Here is a 21,461-nt window from a genome sequence, read left to right on the forward strand (position 1 = left end):
TGTGGAGAAGGGTTCCCCCTGGGTTAGCTTAGTGGGCCCTGAGAGTATGGACAGAGGGATCCAACTGGAGTCAGGAAGGCGTAGAACTGGAACATGCCCCTGCTGTTGGGGGCCTGTCTCCTTGTTCTATCGCCCCAATCAGGGAAGTACATCAAGGTATTGATTGTTCTCCCCTGGCTTTAGGCTGGTAGGGGGTCGTGTTGGACTTTTGCTTATGCAGGGTCATCCCCAGTCTTTTTGCCTCCTGCCTCCTATTTTTTTCTGACCTGTCGCTGTTGGCTTTTGAACTCTGAGCACTTTCCCACTGCTAACCAGTGCTAAAGTGCATATGCTCTCTGTGTGAAATTGTATGTGATTGGTTTATCCATGATTGGCATATTTGATTTACTAGTAAGTCCCTAGTAAGGTGCACTAGAGGTGCCAGGGCCTGTAAATCAAATGCTACTAGTGGGCCTGCAGCACTGGTTGTGCCACCCACATAAGTAGCTCTGTAATCATGTCTCAGACCTGCCACTGCAGTGTCTGTGTGTGTATTTTTACACTGTAAATTCGACTTGCCAAGTGTACCCACTTGCCAGGCCTAAACCTTCCCTTTTCTTACATGTAAGGCACCCCTAAGGTAGGCCCTAGGTAGCCCCAAGGGCAGGGTGCAGTGCATGGATAAGGTAGGACATATAGTAATGTGGTTTATATGTCCTGACAGTGAAATACTGCTAAATTCGTTTTTCACTGTTGCAAGGACTGTCTCTCTCATAGGATAATATGGGGGCTACCTTTAAATATGATTAAAGCGTAGATTCCCCTAGAGAGTAGATGGACATGTGGAGTTTGGGGTCCCTGAACTCACAATTTAAAAATACATCTTTTAGTAATGTTGATTTTAAGATTGTGCGTTTGAAAATGCCACTTTTAGAAAGTGAGCATTTTCTTGCTTAAACCATTCTGTGACTCTGCCTTGTTTGTGGATTCCCTGTCTGGGTCAGTTTGACAGTTGGGTTGTTTTTCACCTCACACCAGACAGTGACACAAAGGGAGCTGGGGTGTAACCTGCATTTCCTGATTAGCCATCTCTGCTAGGAGGGAGGGGTGGAGTGGTCACTCTCATCTGAAAGGACTGTGCCTGCCTCTAACAATGCCGGCTCCAACCCCCTGGTGTGTGTCTGAGGCCTTGCCTGGGCAAGGCAGGATTTCACAAGTAGGTGTGAGTCCCCTTTGAAGAAAGGTGACTTCAAAGACTAAAATGGGTATAAGAAGGGCACCCAAATCTACAGACTTTAGAAACACTTCTGGAACCAAGAGGAACCTCTGCCTGGAGAAGAGCTGATAGCTGAGGAAGACGTGCTGCCCTGCCTGTGACTGTGCTTTGTGGAGCTTTCCTGCAGTGCTGCTTCTGCCAGAGTAAGAGGGCAAAGACTGGACTTTGTGTGCCTTCCATCTTGTGAAGAAATCTCCAAGGGCTTGAGTTAGAGCTTGCCTCCTGTTGTTTGAAGTCTCAGGGACAGCAAAGACTTCTCTCTGCCAGCACCTGGAGTCTCTGGAGAGACTCCTGTTCTGACAAGTGGTGCCCTATCCAGTCCCTGGGCCCTTGAAAGGAAAGCTGGTGGAATCCAAGGAAATCGACTTCGGACGACTCCGGACCGACGCCGCTGCTGAATCCAGTAACGCCGCCTGCACCTGACGCCGTGACCTTCGCTGGAACGCGACACTCTTCGCAGGCCCGTCGCCGCAGCCGCGCCGCTGAAGTCCGCGACTCCGTGGAAGTCGCCGCACCACGTCGTGACCGACGCCGCTTGAAGTGCACGGATTCAACGTTTCGCACAGACGCCGCGATTCCTGACTTCGCGCCTCGGCTTGTTTTCACTCTTCACCAAAGGTACTGTACTTGGGGGTCTACACGACTCCGTGTCCGGCGCCGCTGGTGTCGGCTTGTTGGGAACGACTCAGTCACGACGCCGTGTTAACATCTCATTGAAGCATTTTTGTTTCTAAGCGCTATTTTTGAGTTTAATCTTTAAAAATTCATAACTTGACTTGTGTATGTCGGTTTTTTGTCGTTTTGGTCTTGTTTTGTTTAGATAAATATTAACTATTTTTCTAAACCTGTGTTGTGTCATTTTGTAGTGTTTTCATTAAGTTACTGTGTGTGTTGGTACAAATACTTTACGCCTAGCACTCTGAGGTTAAGCCTACTGCTCTGCCAAGCTACCAAGGGGGTAAGCAGGGGTTAGCTGAGGGTGATTCTCTTTTACCCTGACTAGAGTGAGGGTCTTTGCTTGAACAGGGGGCAACCTGACTGTCAACCAAGGACCCCATTTCTAACATATGCACACTTAAATACCCCTATAAGTCCCCAGTAAATGGGTACCCTAGTACCCAGGGCAGGAAATATTAAGAGTAGACCCTTGGGGGCAGAAGCACTGATTGTACCACCCCCAAGGACCCTGCACCCAGATGCGCCCAGCACTGATATTGAAGGCTGAGTGTACTGGGGCAACCCTAAAACCCTAACCCTAAAAAGACAAACTCAACATGGCACACTCTCTGTGTGCCCTGTCCACGCTACACTGCATATATTATGTGTAAGTCACCACTCTGGCAGGCCTTCCAGCCCCAAAGGCTGGGTGCACCATATTATGTGTGAGGGCATAGCTACATGAGCAATATGCCCCCACTGTGTACTTGAAAAACACAAGACATAGTGAGTTAACAGAGCAGCCATTTTACATATATGTACTGGACACCGGTCAAACACGAGTTTCCCAGCTACATGATGGCTACTCTGCACCCTGGGTTGTTTGGTATCAAACAACTCAGAATAATAAATCCAAACTGGTACCAGTGTTGAATTTAACCCTAAATGTACCCAGCCCCCACCCCCAGAGGTGCCCCCTGCAAAAGCTAACCCTAACTGGCATAGTTGCTGACTGGTTCCATCCAGCCTGCCACTCCAAAGGGCCAATATACAAACCTGGGGGGTAGCCATGGCTCTCTGGTTTGTAAGACAATGTCCTTCCTGGGTGGTGGCGCTACCACCCCCTCCCTCAGGTCTGGCAACACCCTGGTGGTGAGCTTCAAAGGGCTACAGCCCCTGAAACTCAAGGCCACAGGCCTGCTGCTAGCAGCTGAGGGCTTCCCCCCTTGCAAACCCTCACTTTGGGTGGGAGCAAAGGCGGGAAACCAGACAAAGGGTAGGCGGAGTGGCCTCACTGATCATGCACCACCCCTAAGCGCTTGCATGCGAAGTGGACCTTCTATCTCATTTTTCTCCATCTTGGAATGGAAGAAAATAGCCAATCAGGTTTAGGGAAGTGACTATTCCCACAGGAAGTGGTCACTGTAGTGGGTGTAGCCACCAAAGGGTAAGTGCCCCAAAGGACACTACCAGGTTCCCCCCTAAAACGCCCACTAAATTCACTATTTAGTGAGCTCTCCTAGACCAAGAATTTAGATTGAACAGGAAGAAAGAAGACAGCACCAAAGAACCCGCCAGGACGAGAACCGAGGACCTGCTGCACCAGTAGAGGTTCCAAGACCCCTGCTTGCTGCACCAGAGTCCCAACAATCGCCACTGCAGAGGAATTGACCACTGGACCAACCTCAAAAGCCCCAGAGGACCTCCAGGCTTCACACATAGCCTAAATCTCCCTCCTGAGATGAGGCACCACTCAATAAAATCAAGAAACCTGCAAAGGACCAACAGGGTCATTTCACTAAATCGCTGATATCTCCGTGACTGGAAGTCGCAGCTGGACTCGATGACACATTGTTGACCACCCGGATGTGTCCTGCATTTGTGCCAAGTTTGGTGGCATTGCACCCTCTAGTGGCCGGGTTACTGCAATACCCTGGGTACTGGTCAGCTGATATCAGACCAGCAGAAAACCAGCTCCCCCAGAGCTGAAAAAGGATCAGGAGGAAGCCCCAGTCAAGTGACTTCAGGAACACCCTGGACCTCTGACCAAAGTGCCCCCGTTGTTCCAGAAGCCTCCCGTAAAGAGACTCACCTCCGGCTCCAGTGGACTCTGTTGCGCACAGCATCCAAGACCACCAAAACGCCCTGCACCTAGCCGCCCTGGGTCTTACATTGTGGGATCTGCTGTGTGCCCCAGTTTCCCAACCCCTTGGTGCCTCAACAGCTCAGGGGGACCCCCAGGCACCAACTTTAAATCTGCAAACCAGATCCTTTTCTAAGTGGCTCATCCAGGTGGCCCTGTGCCTGTGCCAAGAACCTTTCAAACGCTGCTCTTGCCGGAACCGGGAGTCGCCTGAGGCTCTCCAGCTGGCACGAGGTACCCACCGACTGTTGTGACCACCCTGCACAAGAAGAGACTGGTAACTCAACTGTGCGATTTTTAATGCATTTTTAAAAGTGACTGCCTATTGATTCCAGTGGTGCATAATTACGCACAGAAAGACTAACTTTATTAAAACTTCAAAAAGACACAACTTGAAAAGCACTTAACTTATTCTAAAGATATTGGTCTTAAAATGTATGTAAAAGTCTGAAGTATTTTTTATAAATTCTGGTCTAGAGATAATCATTGAGTGTGTGTGGTGCAGGATTGGATTTGTGAGTACAGCAAATACTTAGCACATCTCCTGGATTAGCCTAACTGCTCGACCAGCTACCTTAAAAACTGGAGCATTAGATGGTCTAATTTTTACCTCAGGAAACCAACTGTGGTTGTCTGAACTCTCTGCATAGTGTGCTTGGTTTTGCGCACTGCATAGAGGGCCAGCCTCCAACAATGATTTATGCCAATGGCTGAATCTGTTAGGGAGCATATTGCAAGGGATGCGTGCACTTGAGAGGGGATTAGAGAGAATAAATGGGTGCAGGTTTCTATTACTGATCTAGATTCAAACATAGATAACCCACCAACACTGCGTAAATGGACGTAGGAAGAAAATAAAAGAATCTAACAAGGGTGGGATCCTTAATGGAAAGGGAAGAAGGAAAATAAAGAGCTTTGATAGTTCTTGTTTTTGTTTTCATCAGATAAAATGTTGTTAAGTGGATTGCAGAGTTCTCAACATGATGTGGCAGAAGGGTGATGAGATAGAAGGTCAGTCAAGTCTTTAATGATTTTAAATAATATTAGCTGTATATTGTGGGGAGGGGGGGCTCAACTGAAGTCCTTCAGAGCTGCATAAAATAATTTTATATTATTATGCAAAGGTGAGCTTGGTAGCCAGCCTAGCACTGGAAAGAGGGAGTGAGAGAGCGAAATGGAGCGAGATAAAGTGGATATGAGAAAGACTGAGTGCTGTGTGATGAGCGACAGCAAGAAAGCGGACCATAGAAAAAGAGAGTGATGAGTGAAGGAGTGATAGGAGAAGAGAAGAGAAGAGAAGGGAAAAGGAAAGGGGGAGGGGTGTAGACAAGAGAAAGGTGTGAGGAAGGGAAACGGAAAGGAAAGGGGAAGAGATGTAGAAAGAAATGTAGAGTAAAAGAGTGAGATAGAATACAACATTGATAAAGACAAAGGGGTGAGGTTGAAAGAGAAGACAAAAATGGCAGGAGGGAAGGAAAGAAACTGAAAGGTGAGGGAAAGAGATTGGAAGATAGGTAGATAGATCCATAGATAGATAAATGCAGAAATATAGAATGATAGAGGGACAGACAAATAGGAAAAGAGAAACAGAATATAGCAGGTGTCTTTTATCTCCCATCTGAATACTTATCCAGACGTTTACCCTTGAGGATGTGAGGCAGGTGGACAAAAGGAGCAGAAGACGCAGAGTTAGCAGCAGAAGTGGGAATGAAGAGGCTCAAAATAACTTCCGAAATATACTCCTGTAGGTTTATGTCTATGCCTAGAATACTTTTCCACTTTTTTGCAATAGGCATAGCCACCCTTTAATTGGTAAAATAATACGTGCTGGGCCCAAATCTTTGCTCAGAAGCCACTACTAAATATTGGCATGCTGACTACCAAGGCTGTCTAATCTTGATTCCACGTCTTGCTTCCTAATCTCCCACCGGCCGCACCTTGCCCCTGTAGCTCACTCATGCAAGTTTCTACTTTCTCTTGTTGTCACGTTTTTATATTCTTTCTCTTCCTTCTTTTTTCCCGTTTGTGTGTTTTTGATTCGCTTGCACTTCGTGAAAGAAAAAATATGTGCCGGTCCCCAAACATAGGTGCTGGTTTGCCCCATCTGCCACCACTGGCTCATCAGGAGGCACTGGACATAGCTTTCTAGGATTGTCCCTAAAATGCTGAAACTCTCCCAGTTTTCCCAGGATCCCAGGACTGCTCGTGTAGTTTTGTGACTTCCATATTTGCATGATCATATGTGTATATAATCATGCAAGGACAATTAACTTTCTATTTTTTCTGTTTTTCTCCAAAATATTTTTCACAGTTGATACACCTACGTCTTCATCAATTTTGGGAATCTAACTTATTCCCAGTCCCCTAATCTTTACGCATTTGCAAACACATATGTCTGTTAGTGAGCAAAAAATCCTCAGGACACTCCAGTAGTACACGACCACTTCCCACCTATGGGAGCAAGTTTGCTTACTCGTGCATGTATGTAAGAGTAGATATTTTTACAAGGGCAACAGAAATGTTTTATCAATCTTAAAAGTGGATTTATGTTTACAACACTGAACATTTGAGCATATTAACTGAAGTCAGTAGTATTGATGACTTTGGAAATCAAACCCTGCTAAATTGAAGGCCTGAAAAACCTTTGTTATACTCCCCACGACCCTCATATTAAGTGTAGCCGCTCTAGGCACCCATAAAAATACGAGACAGTCCATAAATTCAGTTTACCGATCCCGGAAACGCAAATGACTGTAAACGGAAACGGTACCGGTTTTCTTCTTTGTTGTTTGCAGAAACATGTAAAACACAAAACTCTTCTGCAAGCTGCAGCAAGCCAACTCTGACCCGTCTGTTCGACCACCTGATGGACGGCTACCAGAAGAGCGTGCGCCCGGTCCGTGACTGGAAGCAGGCGACGGACGTGTCCATCGACGTCATGGTCTACTCCATCCTCGACGTGGTAAGCCCTTCCCCATCTTTCACTCGGGCACGTGGACAAGTGCTCAATTTGCGCCTTTTGTATCTTTTGTGTAATTAATATCATAACAGTCTCAGAAAAGGGTCAGACAGGGCGCTCGAGCCCACTGCACATGCCATATTGGCCATCAAACACCTCTGTGCTTAGGCAGTAGGTGAAAATGAGAAAGCGCATTGCACATATATGTGAAGCCTACAGCAGAAGGTGGCCCAAAGAACAGGACTCGGGTGGTTTAATCACACCCATTTGCAGAACACGTCAAAATATGTATGTAAATAATAAGGCAATATCACACATTGCTGACAAAAGCAGGACTGCCGTGTCCTGATCTACCTGAGATATACCGCCTTCCCTCTTAAATTGAGTGGTGTACCACTGATGCCAGGGGTAATGCAAACAAGATTACGACGTCTCACACCCCCTCACCATTTACCTGATTCGGTACTTTCATACAGGTAATGCTGGAGTGCAGAATGCTCGTCGGATCCTTGGGTCTTGGTACAACCACAACTGCTTCACATTTGATATTTATTCACCTTCCTGGGTCACAACTTTACTTACCAAATTCCACCGTCACTATTCGTTCTGCCATGGCCTGAGTGTTGCGATTTCAACTCCTCAAACTGTTTGGAATGCGAACAGCCAGGCCATTGAACAATTGAACAAACCTAGGGCCATATTTATATTTATACTTTTTTTGTTTGACACAAAAGCAGCGCAAACCTACAAAATATAATGGTATTTTGTAAGTTTGCGCCACTTTTGCGTCACAAAATGACGCAAATGCGGCGCTAAAATAGTATAAATATAGGCCTGCTAGAGTTTGAAGAGACCCACTGTGTTAAGCTCACTATTATGGTCTGGGACCACAGCACAAAGAGCCAGACAACTCACTGGGTTAAGGCACACCTGAAGAGATTTGTTTGCAACCAGGAGGTCCCTATTTTACATTTTGATGGGGTAAGTCAGCTGATCACGCTTTCTTGGCAAATTAAGTGATTGGATTGGGTACCTTTCAGTTTTTATCTGACTGTCCCTTTTGGGTCGAGGCTAAGGATAAATTGCATATATTTGTTTCCTGACAGAAAAAAAACAGACAAATTAAAAATGTTGTGATGGATGTGGCCCAGGCTATTCTCCACATATTATACACTCTGTGGTTACTCAGTCATATTATAGAAACCCAATCCAATGAGTCCTATCACATATATTAAGAACTTGGTGTGCTAAGTTAAGACCAGTCGATGCCACAGCCATGGACTGACTGGCGGCTTTAATAGAGGAACAGTGGGAGCAGCACCATTTACTCTCCTTACACAGCGGTAAAAGGTTGACTGTCACAGGAAAGTGCTGCTTTTGGCTACAATTGTAAGAGCGTTTGTTGACATCTGTAAAGCAAATAACAGATCACAACACAATAACACAACACAGAGCAAAATAACAATGCAAATAAAACAATGGAGCACAACACAATGAAACAGACAAACCAGTTTGCAACTTAACAATCACATTGCATCACATCAATTACACAGTGCAATAAAGCAGCACAAAAACACAACAGCACAAAATACAACACATCACTACCACTTCAAAAGACAGTACCACAAATATGCACCAATTGTCTTGCCATGAATTACCACCTCCACAAATCAACTTTCATAATATGATGATAACAGCATTAACACCAAGCACTACCTTACTTATGACCAAGGACATGCAGTAGTACCAGTCAAAATGTTTGCGATTCAACCCCAAAAGTTACTACTCTCAGGAATTTTTATCTGTCAAAGTCCACTTCCCTCCTAAGTCCACCTCCACCAGAAAAAGAACCCGTTTATATTTTAACCCTTGATTGCATACCATAGTTTAACTGTAACAAAGGTGATAATAAAACTCAGTGTGCCTGTTAGAAAGGGGATCTCTAGTTGACAGTGGTTTGCATCCTAAGTAGGGACTCTCACTCTAGTCAGGGTAAGGGAGTCACACAGCTAAGATAACCCCTGCTCACCCCCTTGGTAACTTGCACAAGAACTCGGGCTTACCTGAGAGGCAATGTGTAAAGTATTTGTATATATATACACACTCACACACACACAGACACAGACACACACACACACACACACACACAGTAACACAGTAAAAGCATCACAGAAGTACTCCACACCAGTTTAGAACAATAGCCAGTATGTATCGGAGAAAAACAAGACTAAAACGGCAAAATTCCAACATACACAAGTCAAGATATCACTTTTTAAAAGTTTAAGCAAGCCTTAATCCATAGGAATCAATGGATGTTTCTCTTTAGTACAGAGTACCTGGCATGCATCAAAAACAAAGATGATGTGAGCCACAGGGGAGGTGAGGCACAGGAAAAGCAAAGCGATGCACCAGTTCCTTACTGTGCAGAGGAGGAGATGCATCAATTCTTTCCTCGCAGGAAAGGCGATGTGTTGATTTCCGGATACGTAGCCTTGGTTCCTTACTGCATTGGGGGATCAATGACAAATTGAGGCCCCGGGGACAATGCGTGGAAAATCCAGACACTCTGTATTGATGGAACCGTGGTGAAATAGTTGATTCTCCAGCAGGGGGAAAGGAGCAACGTCGATTTTCATGTCACTGCGTGTTGGTGCGTGGATTTTCCCCTTCAGGTCACCAGCTTACATTTCCAGGGCCCAGGAACTGGAGTTGGGAACACTTGACAAGTCAGGACTCTCAGCAGAAAAGCCCAGGCACTGGCAGATGAAGTCTTTGATGTCCCTGAGACTTCTTAACAGGTGGCAAGCTCAGTTCAAGCTCTTGGGTAACCTTGGAAAGCAGGATGTAGACAGAAAGGTCCAGTCCTTTCACTCCCGAGACAGAAGCAGCAAGCAGCAGGCCAGCAAACCAAACAACAGCAGGCAGAGTGGCGGTCCCTCCTACAGCATCCAGCTTTTCTTCCTGGCAGAATGTCCTCAGTCCACAAGTGTTCCAACTTTGTGGTGTCAGAGGTCCAGTACTTATACCCATTTCTGTCTATGAAGCAGGCAAACTTCAAAGAAAAGTCTTTGTAGTGCACAAGGCCCTGCCATTTCCTGCCCTGGCCCCAGACTCACTCCAGAGGGTTGGAGACAACTTTGCGTGCAGACAGGCACAACCCTATTCAGGTGCAAATGTCAGCTTCCCCCACCACTCTAGCTCAGGAAGACCCATCAGCCCGGTGATGGGCCACCATGATATGCAGGGCACACCTCAACTCCCTTTCTGTGACTGTCTAGAGTGAGTACACAAACAGCCAACTGTCATCCTGACCCAGACCTGTATTCAGCAGACAGGCAGAGGCACAGAATGGTTAAGCAAGAAAATGCCCATGTTCTAAAAGTGACATTTTCAAACTTACACTTCAAAAACCAATTTCACCAAAAGTTGTATTTTTAAATTGTGTGTTCAGAGACCCCAAACTCCACATCTCTATGTGCTCCCAATGGAAAATTACAATTACAAGATATTTCAAGGCATTCCCTATGTTACCCTTGTGGAGAGATAGGACTTGCAATTGTGAAAAGCAAATTTAGCAGTATTTCAATACCAGGACATGTAAAACACACCACTACATGCCCTACCTTTTAACTACACTGCAACCTGACAATAGGGCTGACTAGGGTGTACTTTAGGGATGACTTACATGTAGTAAAAGAGAAAGTTTGGGCCTGGCAAGTGAGTACACTTACCAGGTCGAAATGGCAGTTTAACTGCAGTGGCAGGTCTGAGACATGTTTACAGGGCTACTCATGTGGGTGGCCCAATCAGTGCTGCAGGCCCACTAGTAGCATTTGATTTACAGGCCTTGGGCACACATAGTGCACTTTACTAGGGATTTACTAGTAAATCAGATATGCCAATCATGGAGAAACCAATCACTAATACAATTTAGACAGAGGCATATGCACTTTAGCACTGGTTAGCAGTGGTAAAGTGCCAAGAGTCCTAAAGCCAACACAAACAGGTCATACAAAATAGGATGAAGAAAGCAAACAGTCTGGGGATAACCCTGCAAAAAGGACCAGGTCCAACAGTGCCTAATTATCTGATGAAGTTTTCAGAATACAACGAAATGGACAAGGTTCAAATCCTGACAGGGCAAACTCCGATTTTCAGGCTCCTCGAGTCAACCAAATAAACACGTAGTGATGAGTAAACAAGCCATTTATTGGGTAGCCCTTGAAATAAAAAGCAAATTGTGACTGGATATATTTATATAATCAATACTGTACTACCATTTTCACCTGCTTTTCAAGCACCCTGAAGCAGGTTTCCAGACATCAATGGCTAGGGTTTAATCAGGATGGTAGAATCACAAAAGTCAGATCCATACCAGATATTGTGGACACCCATTGAATAGGCATACGATTCTATTTAAATTGACCTCAAGTGAAAATCCTTAAAATCTGGCATGGATCCAATCATCGTGGAACAAAACATGTATGTGAGCCATTTTTTAGTAGCTGGGGCCGCTATGTGGAGAGAAAGACCCTGCACTTTGGGTTAATGTCAGTCTTTCACATCACAGAACAAAAATAAATAGAGCTTTGTTATGGAAGGTAAATAGGGGCTAAAGTGCACAAATGGTCTCTGTAGGGCTCCTACATGGATAGCAGCTCTGGAGTGGTCCTTAGAGATCACTAGAAAGGAGTAACAATTATGGCCCGAGCTACCAAGGGATACTACATTAAAAGGAAAAGGTCAGAGAAAGAAAACTCTTTGTATAGAGTGGTGGGACGTCATCCAAGTGGACCAAAGGAGCAATGATAGGTCACTGGTTATAATCTTCAATTCACACGTTTGACACATGGTACATTTTCGGTGGGACTGCAAGTCCCAACATTTCCAGGGCCCCTAGAGGCACCCCTGTGCTCCAGCCCATAATTGCCAGTGATTGCCAGGAGCTGAGACCCTGCATAGTGCTATAAAATGGACTTTGTTGTCCCACAGCCTGGGAGGAACTTTCTGGCAGGACTAAAAGTCCCAACATTCCAAGGGTCTCTGTAGGCGGCCCTGTGCTCCAGCCCATGATTGGCAGTGACTGCCAGCAGCTCAGATGCTATATAGTGCTATAAAGTGCACTTTGTTGTCCCAGAGCACAGGAGGAACTTTTTGGCGGGACTGCAAGTCAGACATTCCCAAGGCCCCTGAAGGCGACCCTGTGCTTCAACTCATGATTTCCAACGATTGCTAGCAACTGAGACCCCACATAGCGCTACAAGGTGCATTTTGTTGTCCCGCACCATGGGATGCTTGAAGGCCTTGCCGTTGTGAAGCTTGGGCCAAGAACGGGCCCATCGTGCACCTGTCAAACCCAGGAAGAGGTAGGGCAGGGTCACCCCTGTGTTCATGGTTCTCCTTTTTTCATTTTGGGCTCACTTGTAAGGTTGTTGAGAACCCAGAGCTTTTCATTGACTGACTGGAGTGGTGGCGTGAGTCTACGTGTGAATCCTCTGTTCTCTGCTGTGACTTTCATTTTTGACCCCAACTAATCTTAACTTCTAACTGATATGGAAAAATGGAAGGTATCTGATCACCCTGTGGGGGCACAGAAGGACCCTAACTCTGCTAGGCTCCACACTGTGGAGAACTGCACCCTTCAAGTAATTGATGAGTTGATAGTTGAGATTGAAGACATGCTTAGAAGTGGGAGACTGATGGCAGCCACACCTACACCCAGGAGAGTGAATAATAAGATCACAAAGTTTTACAAGGGGCAGGGCCCCACGGCAGGTACCTGCTGTTGTGACGTAGCCCCCACTGGGCCGGCAATTAATGTGGAGAAACTGATGGGCTTTTCAGACATTTCCTCAATGTCAGCTCCACTCTCCCCCACTATTACCATTGGCTCATCCAAAGGGGTGGTGGAATCTGACTAAGGCACCATGGTTTTATCCTCAACCTCATCACATCAGGGGTCTGCTCACATTGACCTGCCAAGTCTTAGTGCCCAGCAGAAAAGTGTCCTGGACCGGGCTCCCAATGGCGTCAGTTGCATGGGTGACATTAGGAACATGGTTTTACAGCTTAGTATTGAAATCAATATTGTTAAAGAGGTAGTCTTGTCCTGAACACAATGGGTGCTGGACCTTATTGGGATTAATAACGATTTAATGGGTAAACTAAGGGAAAGAGAGCCCTGCTTTAACCCCCCTGGTGTTAATACTCCATCCTTTTCACGGCCCTGTGGCTGAAGGGCGGACTAGCCATGTCAGTGAGAATTATTTGTCTTTTCCTACTGGTGTGGCTACTAGTTATACACAGACGGCTGCCACAGAGCCAGCTTTATCCCTCCCATCTACAAAGCAACGGTGTTTTCAACAAGGCATGAACACTAATAGCGAGCAACCTAGTATGGACAACTTTACCGTTACCCCGCACTCTCAGGTAGAGACTCCTAGAATGACCAGTGTCATGCATACTTATACTGAGGCCCCCAATGGAGTCCAATCCTTATACTTGTTGGAGTCTCATTTCTGGGATTCCACCCCCCACCATGAATGATTTCTTAGATCATCCTTCCAACTGCACCCCATACATGGTTGTGTTAGGGGTTGTTCCCCCACTTAGAGCGAACTTGCATGACAGTTTCCCACAACTTAAGAATTAAGGCCCATATTTATACTTTTTGACGCAAACCAGCGCCGGCGCTGATTTGCGTAATTTTGTTTTACAGCCGTCTAACGCCATTCCTACGCACCAGGCGGGTGCCTTATTTAAGGATTGACGTTAGCCGGCGCTGCGGGCTGGTCAGAGTAAAAATAAATTACTCAAACCTGGCAGCGCCGGCGTAGGGAAAAATGGGGGTTGTGCATCAAAAAATGGTGCAAGTCAGGTTTGAGTCAAAAACCATGGCTCAAACTGGACTTGCGCCATTTTTTGAGGCACAACCCCCATTGAAATTACTCCTGTCTTAGCAAGTACAGGAGTCATGCCCCTTGCCCAATGGCCATGCCCAAGGGACTTCTGTCCCCTGGGCATGGCCACTGGGCACAGTGGCATGTAGGGGGGGGGCTAGTTAGCCCCCTCTATGCCACTTAAAAAAAAAAAAAATTATACTTACCCCAACTTACCTGTACCTACCTGGGATGGGTCCCCCATCCATGGGTGTCCTCCAGGGGTGGGCAAGGGGGCAGGGGGTGTCCCTTGGGGCAGGGGAGGGCGCCTGTGGACTGCTTCCATGGTCAGAGACCATGGAAGGGGGCCCACATGTCCCTTAACGCCTGCCCTCACCCAGGCGTTAAAAAACGGTGCACATCAGACTGTGCGCCATTTTTTAAGGCCCGCCCCCTCCTGTGCGTCAAAATGACATAGGAGTATAAATAAGGCGCACATGCCTTAAAGTAATATTTTGGACGGGAACGCCTACCTTGCATGTCATTAACGCAAGGCGGTTTCCCGCATCCAGAAAATGACGTACACAGAGGGATTTTGACGTTCGCGGGGTCGGTGCGTCATTGTATAAATATGGGGAAAGGTTTGCGCTGAATGTGCGTCAACATTTTTGACGCACATTCGGCACAGACAGAGTATAAATATGCCCCTAAGTGTCCCATTGGTTGTCCATGAGTGTTGGAGCACATGTTAATATTTACACACAGATAAATATGGTTCGTAGGGTGGGGTTGGTTCATCGGGGCCCTAAGTTGTTTAAAGGTGACACTGTTGTGGTGAATTTTAACAGTAGATGTGTTGCTGCTAGAATTTGGGCTTTCACCCAGGGTCCAGAGAGATCAGGACCTGGTTTGTTTCCCTTGGGCTTCTTTTATAAGCTGAGGTTTTGTCTTGGGCTAAATGGTCCCCATCATTCTCAAGTATGCCAGGTCTCTCAATCCCAATACACACAAGGCAAGCCCAGTGGTGAGTAGCCCATTTATCCCGCTCCCCATATCTCATGGAGGCGCAGACCCCAAACTTGTGGTCCCTCTCAAGATTCATCCTGGGCGCACTGCAAGCCACCTTCAGGGTTTATGGTCCCTGCCACCTCTTCTAACAAGTTTGAAATTCTTGACACCCTTGAGGAAGTAGATTGAATACCACATTTGAATCTTGGGGTTGATATAGAAGAGACAGTAGAGGAGCTGAAGGGCTGCCCTTCAGTACCACATAGCAGAGACCAGTTGAAGTTTCTTACCTGGAATATTGCTGGGTTGGAAGCTAAGGTTAGAGATCGGAATTGGTTCGATTTTATTAATTAGTTTAATATTTTAGCATTTCAGGAAACTCGGGGGAAGATTATGGAAAGTGGTGCTGCACCAAGTGCAGCACCATGTTCCCTGTGCCCCTTAGCACCCCCTATCCCCAACATGTGTGCGCCATATTTAAAATATGGCACACCATGGAGCAGGGTAGGGGGCAATAGCATCATTCTATGTGACGCTATTGATGTACTCTGCAGGAGTAGCGCCAAAATGTTGGCACTACTCCTCCAGAGTACATAGGGGCCCATTCAAAATAATGAAAGCCCCCTTTTAATGCCTGCTCTGAGCAGGCGTTAAAAGTGCTGAAAAAAATGGTGCAAGGAAATCTCATAGATTTCCTTGCGCCATTTTTTCAACCTCCGCCCCTAACGGGGGAATGCCCCCTTGCATACATTATGCCTGGCAGAGGCATAATGTAGTGCAGGGGTTTACAAGGTGGCACAATGTGCAAGCATTGCACAACTTTGTAAATATGGTGCATGGTAAATGCCATCTTAACGCCACCTTTGCATAGAAATAATTGCCACAAATGTGGTGCAAGGTGGCGCTAGGGGCTCATAAATATGCCCCTTGGTGCCTTAAAGGCACCCACTTTTTTGATGACTATGCCCACTTTTTTGGCTAGCGATACTTTAATCTGTCGAGTTAGTCAAGGAAGAATTATACATCCTAATCTCGTTAGCTTTGAATTGTGTAATGACTAAGGTGGAGACAAACTGTTCTTATCTACAGGACATATCACTCACTTTCCTGGACAAATCTCTGATGCTAATTGTGAATACTTATAACCCCAATGGTTATTCCCCTTATTCTGAGCCTATCGCAGACATAGGCAGCACTATATAAAAAATTGAGAATTCCCTTAAATCTCCAGGAGCTGGTTTGAACAACAAGGTTTCGGTTCTGGTCATGGGTGATTTCAATATTAATCCATGTTCCAGACCCTTCTTTGTTGTTCAGAACCCTCTGGAAGGTGATGAGTCATCATGTTCCTATTTTGAACATTCTTCCCAAGAGGATGAGTTGAACCTTTTGACTTATTCACAGAATTTGATTATACCGAGTGCCCAGGCACCCCCCACCTATATAGGCAGAGGGCAGGATTCATTGTGGATCGCTTCTTGATTTCTCTGTGACTTTTCAGCTCTTTGTTGAGGTATCAGATTAAATGGGTGGATTGTAGTGATCACAATCCCTTGGTGTTAATGGTTAAATACCAATACCAGTGCCCTCTCATAGCGACCTTAACATCTGACTCCCTCGAGTCAGGGTAGACGCTTGAAGTGGTCCAAAATAATCATGGAGAAATTCTGTGGGTCCTTGTTTAGTCAGCTGGGCCCTGAGTTAGAAAGCTGTTTTAACCCTAACCTCTTTGGAAAGGAGGTCTTGACTGCTTTTCCTGCTCTTTGTGCAGTGGTGAGACTTCCCCTTACTGTTCATTGCCAAAGTCCTCTGATCCAGAATAGCCCCCAGTTGTTTAACCTGGCATGCTCTAAAGCTCTATGGCGGTCATTCTGACCACGGCGGGCGGCGGTCGTCGCCCACCATGCGGTTACCGCCGAATGGCCGCTCCGCGGTCAGGAGACCGCGGCGGCCATTCTGGATTTCGCGCTGGGCCGGCGGGCGACCGCCAAAAGGCCGCCCGCCGGCCCAGCCGGAAAGCCCCTGCAACGAGGAAGCCGGCTCCGAATGGAGCCGGCGGAGTTGCAGGGGTGCGACGGGTGCAGTGCCACCCATCGCGATTTTCACTGTCTGCAAAGCAGACTGTGAAAATCTGTATGGGGCCCTGTTAGGGGGACCCTGCACTGCCCATGCCAGTGGCATCGGCAGTGCAGGAGCCCCCAGGGGCCCCACGACACCCGTTCCCGCTATCCTGGTTCTGGCGGTGAAAACCGCCAGAAATAGGCTGGCGGGAAGGGGGTCGGAATCCCCATGGCGGCGCTGCAAGCAGCGCCGCCATGGAGGATTCCCTGGGCCAGGGGAAAACCGGCGGGAAACCGCCGGTTCCCCTTTTCTGACCGCGGCTTTACCGCCACGGTCAGAATAGCCCAGGAAGCACCGCCAGCCTGTTGGCGGTGCTTCCGCTGCCCTCCGCCCTGGCGGTCAGAGACCGCCAGGGTTGGAATGAGGGCCTATGTGCTTTAAAATCAGCCCTTAAACAATCCTCGAGAAATAGGGAGGAGATTTAGGAACTAAGAACTCACTACACGAAGGAGAGAAAGGAATCCCTTCAGGATGATGCCTGGGAGAAGTAGTCTCTGCCAGTGAATCAAAGAATTGTGTAGCATTCTGGAGAGCCTCAATCCACCCTTTTCTTGCTGAGGATGTTATGTTAAGTCTGGCTACTGTAGTTCCTGAAGATAAATGGTATGAGCATTTTTATCAGATTTATTCTTTCGAGGATAGGTCTGACCCTTAGCGGCATAAAAGAGGTTTGTGCCCCTCATATGGGTCCACATGTGTGGAGCGCCCCTGACCTCACCTTTTCCATTTCAGAAGTTACCTGTGCCATTAGACGCTTAACCAGCAATAAGGCCTCTGGCCCAGCTGGTCTTCCAGCTGACCTATTTAAGAATGACATATCTATTTGGGCACCCCTGTTGACTAATATTTCAAATGCTTCAGTGTCAACAGTTCACCCCAGTTCCTGGTCCAAATCCATCATTGTACAACATTTCAAGAAAGGCAATTGAGGCGATCCTAAATGTTACAGGCCCTTATCACTTATTGATGATACTCCTGTCAAGGTCCTGGGGCAGGTGGTCCTTAACTGATTGTCGGATTTGGATGTGGAGCAGAATATTATCATTGTCGCCCATTATGGTTTCAGGCCCCATTTGGGCACTATCGAACAATGTCTAAACTTACACCTTCTGACTCAGAAATATACAGTGGCTAGAAGGGGGTTCTCTTTTTTGGGGTTTTATGGACCTCTCCTTGACCTTCGATCAGGTGAATCAATCAAAGTTGTGGTCATTGCTGTTTGTCTTTAGGGGTGGAAGAGGATCTGGCCTCTTCTTTGGCAGACCTCTATATGGACATGTCTGACTCAGTCAGATTTAGGGAGGATGACGCCTGTACCAAACATTTTCATATTATAAGAGGAGTCAGACAGGGATGCATTTTGGCCCCTTTTTAATTTACTGTGTTTATCAAGGGGTTAGAGGCTACTTTGTTGAGAGTGCAAGGAGATCCCCCCAGGCGGGTACATAGGCACTACCTGTTTTCTTATATCCAGACAAGGTCATCCTTATGTAAAGGATGGTACTAGGCCTTTAATGACCGCTTGACTCTTACGTAGAGCTCATGGAGGGTCGGATCTCTGTGTGAACACTACAAAATCCTTTGTGATGGTTGCAGGGGCAAAATCAGCTAAACCCAAAAGTAATTTGTGACTTAATGCCAAGATCTCTCAAGTTCGATGGGTATTCTGTTTGATGAGATGTCTTCCTTCGGCCCTTGTATCCTCTCAGAAAGGCTTATACTAGCCACACTGTGTGGCTCGGTACTGGATTTTAGCTTAAGGGTGGGTAAGAAACCCATAAAAGACTTGATTACCATCTACAAAGCTAAATATGTCTCTGCAACTTGTTATGGTAGTGATACATGGGGATACCAGGACTGTAACCCCATCCAATTAGAGGAAAATAAGTTTGTTGGGTGGGTGTTGGGGGTACCTCAAAGCACACCTTCGTTTGTGGGGCATGAGTAACTTGGTCTATGATATCTCACTAACATGATTAAACTAAGGCCTTCACTATGTTGGCTTTCGAAATGGTGCAAGAGGGAGACTGAAGTTAATAGTCACATAGTCAGGGACTGCCTCTCTCTGGATAACTCCAAAGCAGTTCCCTGGTTGAACTACATGAAGTCTGAATTAGCAGCTTTGGGCCGCCCACACCTATTTACCCACCGAGAAGGGATTGTTAAGGATGACTTGTCATGGGTCAAACACAATTTCCTTCGGGGCCTTCCTGATGTTAGGGAGGATGTTGAAATGAAGAAACCAGCTGTCCAGGCACATTATCTGACAAAATCAGTTAATGCAAGCGATTACTAATGGTTACCACCGACAGCTCTTAACTAGGTTTAGGATGAATTCTTTCCTCCAACTAATCAGCTTTAGTAAAGGCTGGGCTGCTGATAGTACCTTAGGTCCGTGTGTGTGATAATATTTCACATCAGACCATCACCCATATAGTACTGTTCTGCACTTTATATAATATCTCCAGGTGAACGTTTCTGGTTCCTGTACTAAGGCCAGCCCATTTCAAGCAAGTAAAGCCAGCAATGTTGTTTCTTCTTATGTTGGGGTAGCATCACACCTGTGTACATATGGCCATTTTTTAAGTTGAATTAATAAGTTGCAAGGGGCTGGACTATAATACCGGCCCATGGAGGTCAGGTGAACCTTGCTTGTATTTGGACTGCAATCATTTTATGGCTTTAGCAATACCTTGATATTTTAATTGTTTGTAAATTATATTTGGCTTAAAGTGCCTTATGCTTAGCTTTGAATGTATTTATGTGATTTTACATGTTTTTAAATCTTTTATGGTTATGTATTTTAACCGAATAAAGAATGTATCTATCTATCATGGTAAACATGGGTTAGTAATTCGAGGTTACATAACACAGCATATAAAAATGAAAATGTGTCCTAAATAGCCTTATTTGTTGAAATCCATGGCCATTCGAATTTTGTGATATTGCAGCAGCAACATTTTCCACATAATTATGGATTTACTGCACTTGCCACACAATCCATCATCTGCCTAATTTGCAGATTTTTACAAAAAAGATTTTCTGGCTTAAATGGATCAAAAGTTACTAAAAACGCTTTCACAAGTGTTGCCGTAGAGTGTCAGGCGTTTCTTTGAGTAGAGGCAAGGCACCTTTCAGTTGCTGATTGCTGTGTTTAGGCGTTAAACTGATATTAGTGAGCTGAAAGCTTTCCCCTTACAGTGTTAACGTGTAAAAATGACAAAACAGTGTATGAATACTGCTTGAAAATGTGCTGCATTATTTGGATTTTCTTGCTGCATTATTTAGCCAACTCTGTCACATAATTCCAGTGATCTTGCTTTTATCTCTATAGTAATGTATTCATTTTTCGTTTATAAATCCCAGCAGTAGTTTAAGATACAATAGATAAGTCAGATGTTTCGGAATTGTAAGAAAAGAAATAGCACCTTGTCACACAAGCATTGTACTCTTCGGAAGACAGTTTTTTTAAGTGAGGCCAAGGAAACAGTTGAACTGGCAGTAGGAGAAGATGAGGTAAGAATTGTATTTAGAGAAAATACTGACTAGTGGATTTTGAAACTGGTAATTTTTCTAAGGAGAAAGGTATACAACATTAGAGGCTGAAAAGGAAGCGTTTAATGGATGTGTGGATTGAGAATCTTTTTTCAATAACTTGCTTTGTGAAAGTACCTCATGAGATAGCAAAAAATACTAAAATGTTTAAAGATTTTTGCACAACTGGATGATAACTTCTGAAGTACTTTTTTGTTCCGACGTCGCCATATCTATGCTCAAATTTCCATACCTTGCGCCCCGTTTCCTTCATTAGTTTTACCTTACACACGTGAAGCATTTTTATTATTATTCTGACCTTTAATATTAATTTACGAAAAAAAAATTGTATTGGACATATTACTGCCACAATAGTGACGTCGGTCTATATGATAAAAATAACTTTTGTTGCAAGTATTTCTGGTATCCTAATCCATATGTTAAAAGAACTGATTCAGTACTGGGCTTGTGCTATTTTAATAATCAAGTAATTTCAATGGAAAATGTACAAGGGTATGGGAGCAACATTTTCAATGACATGCATGTTGATGACAAGAGTATGCTAGATATTCACAACAGCCGTGACATTTCCAAAAGTAAACACAAGGGTAGTAAGGGTGAAAGGTGCCGCACCTCTAGGCAGTAAAGCAGTATTTTTTCTTGAATAGGTATATAAGTTAAAGCAACGTCTGATGCAACCTGGCCGAGTGCCTTACTACCCAGTAGGCACCAGAACGGGTACCGGAGTACCCAAGGACAAAATGGGACAAGATGGCCACAGCACACAGAATATATTGTCCAACAGTGTGGCAAGGATAAAAATCCCTGATGGTGTGTTGTCGGTTGGAGTAAGTATGAGGTTGAAAAAAGTCTTAAGTCTTGTTTGTAGATGGTGTCTTTATTTGT

At 45.6% G+C, this 21,461-nt stretch overlaps 1 protein-coding gene across 3 annotated transcripts in view; it reads left to right on the forward strand.

The window, feature by feature from the left end:
• LOC138284990 (5-hydroxytryptamine receptor 3A-like) overlaps positions 1 to 21,461 on the forward strand; it is a 117,562-nt gene that overhangs the window by 34,338 nt on the left and 61,763 nt on the right. For 2 of the 3 annotated variants that reach the window (XM_069224387.1, XM_069224388.1), the window contains one exon: positions 6,851 to 7,017. In XM_069224387.1, the coding sequence (XP_069080488.1) occupies positions 6,851 to 7,017 (167 nt within the window). Of the gene's footprint in view, positions 1 to 1,311; positions 1,874 to 6,850; positions 7,018 to 21,461 lie in introns of those variants that run through there. The other variant, XM_069224389.1, reaches the window with a different exon arrangement.

Source organism: Pleurodeles waltl, chromosome 3_1 (genome assembly GCF_031143425.1).
Source record: "Pleurodeles waltl isolate 20211129_DDA chromosome 3_1, aPleWal1.hap1.20221129, whole genome shotgun sequence".
Lineage (NCBI taxonomy): Eukaryota > Metazoa > Chordata > Amphibia > Caudata > Salamandridae > Pleurodeles > Pleurodeles waltl.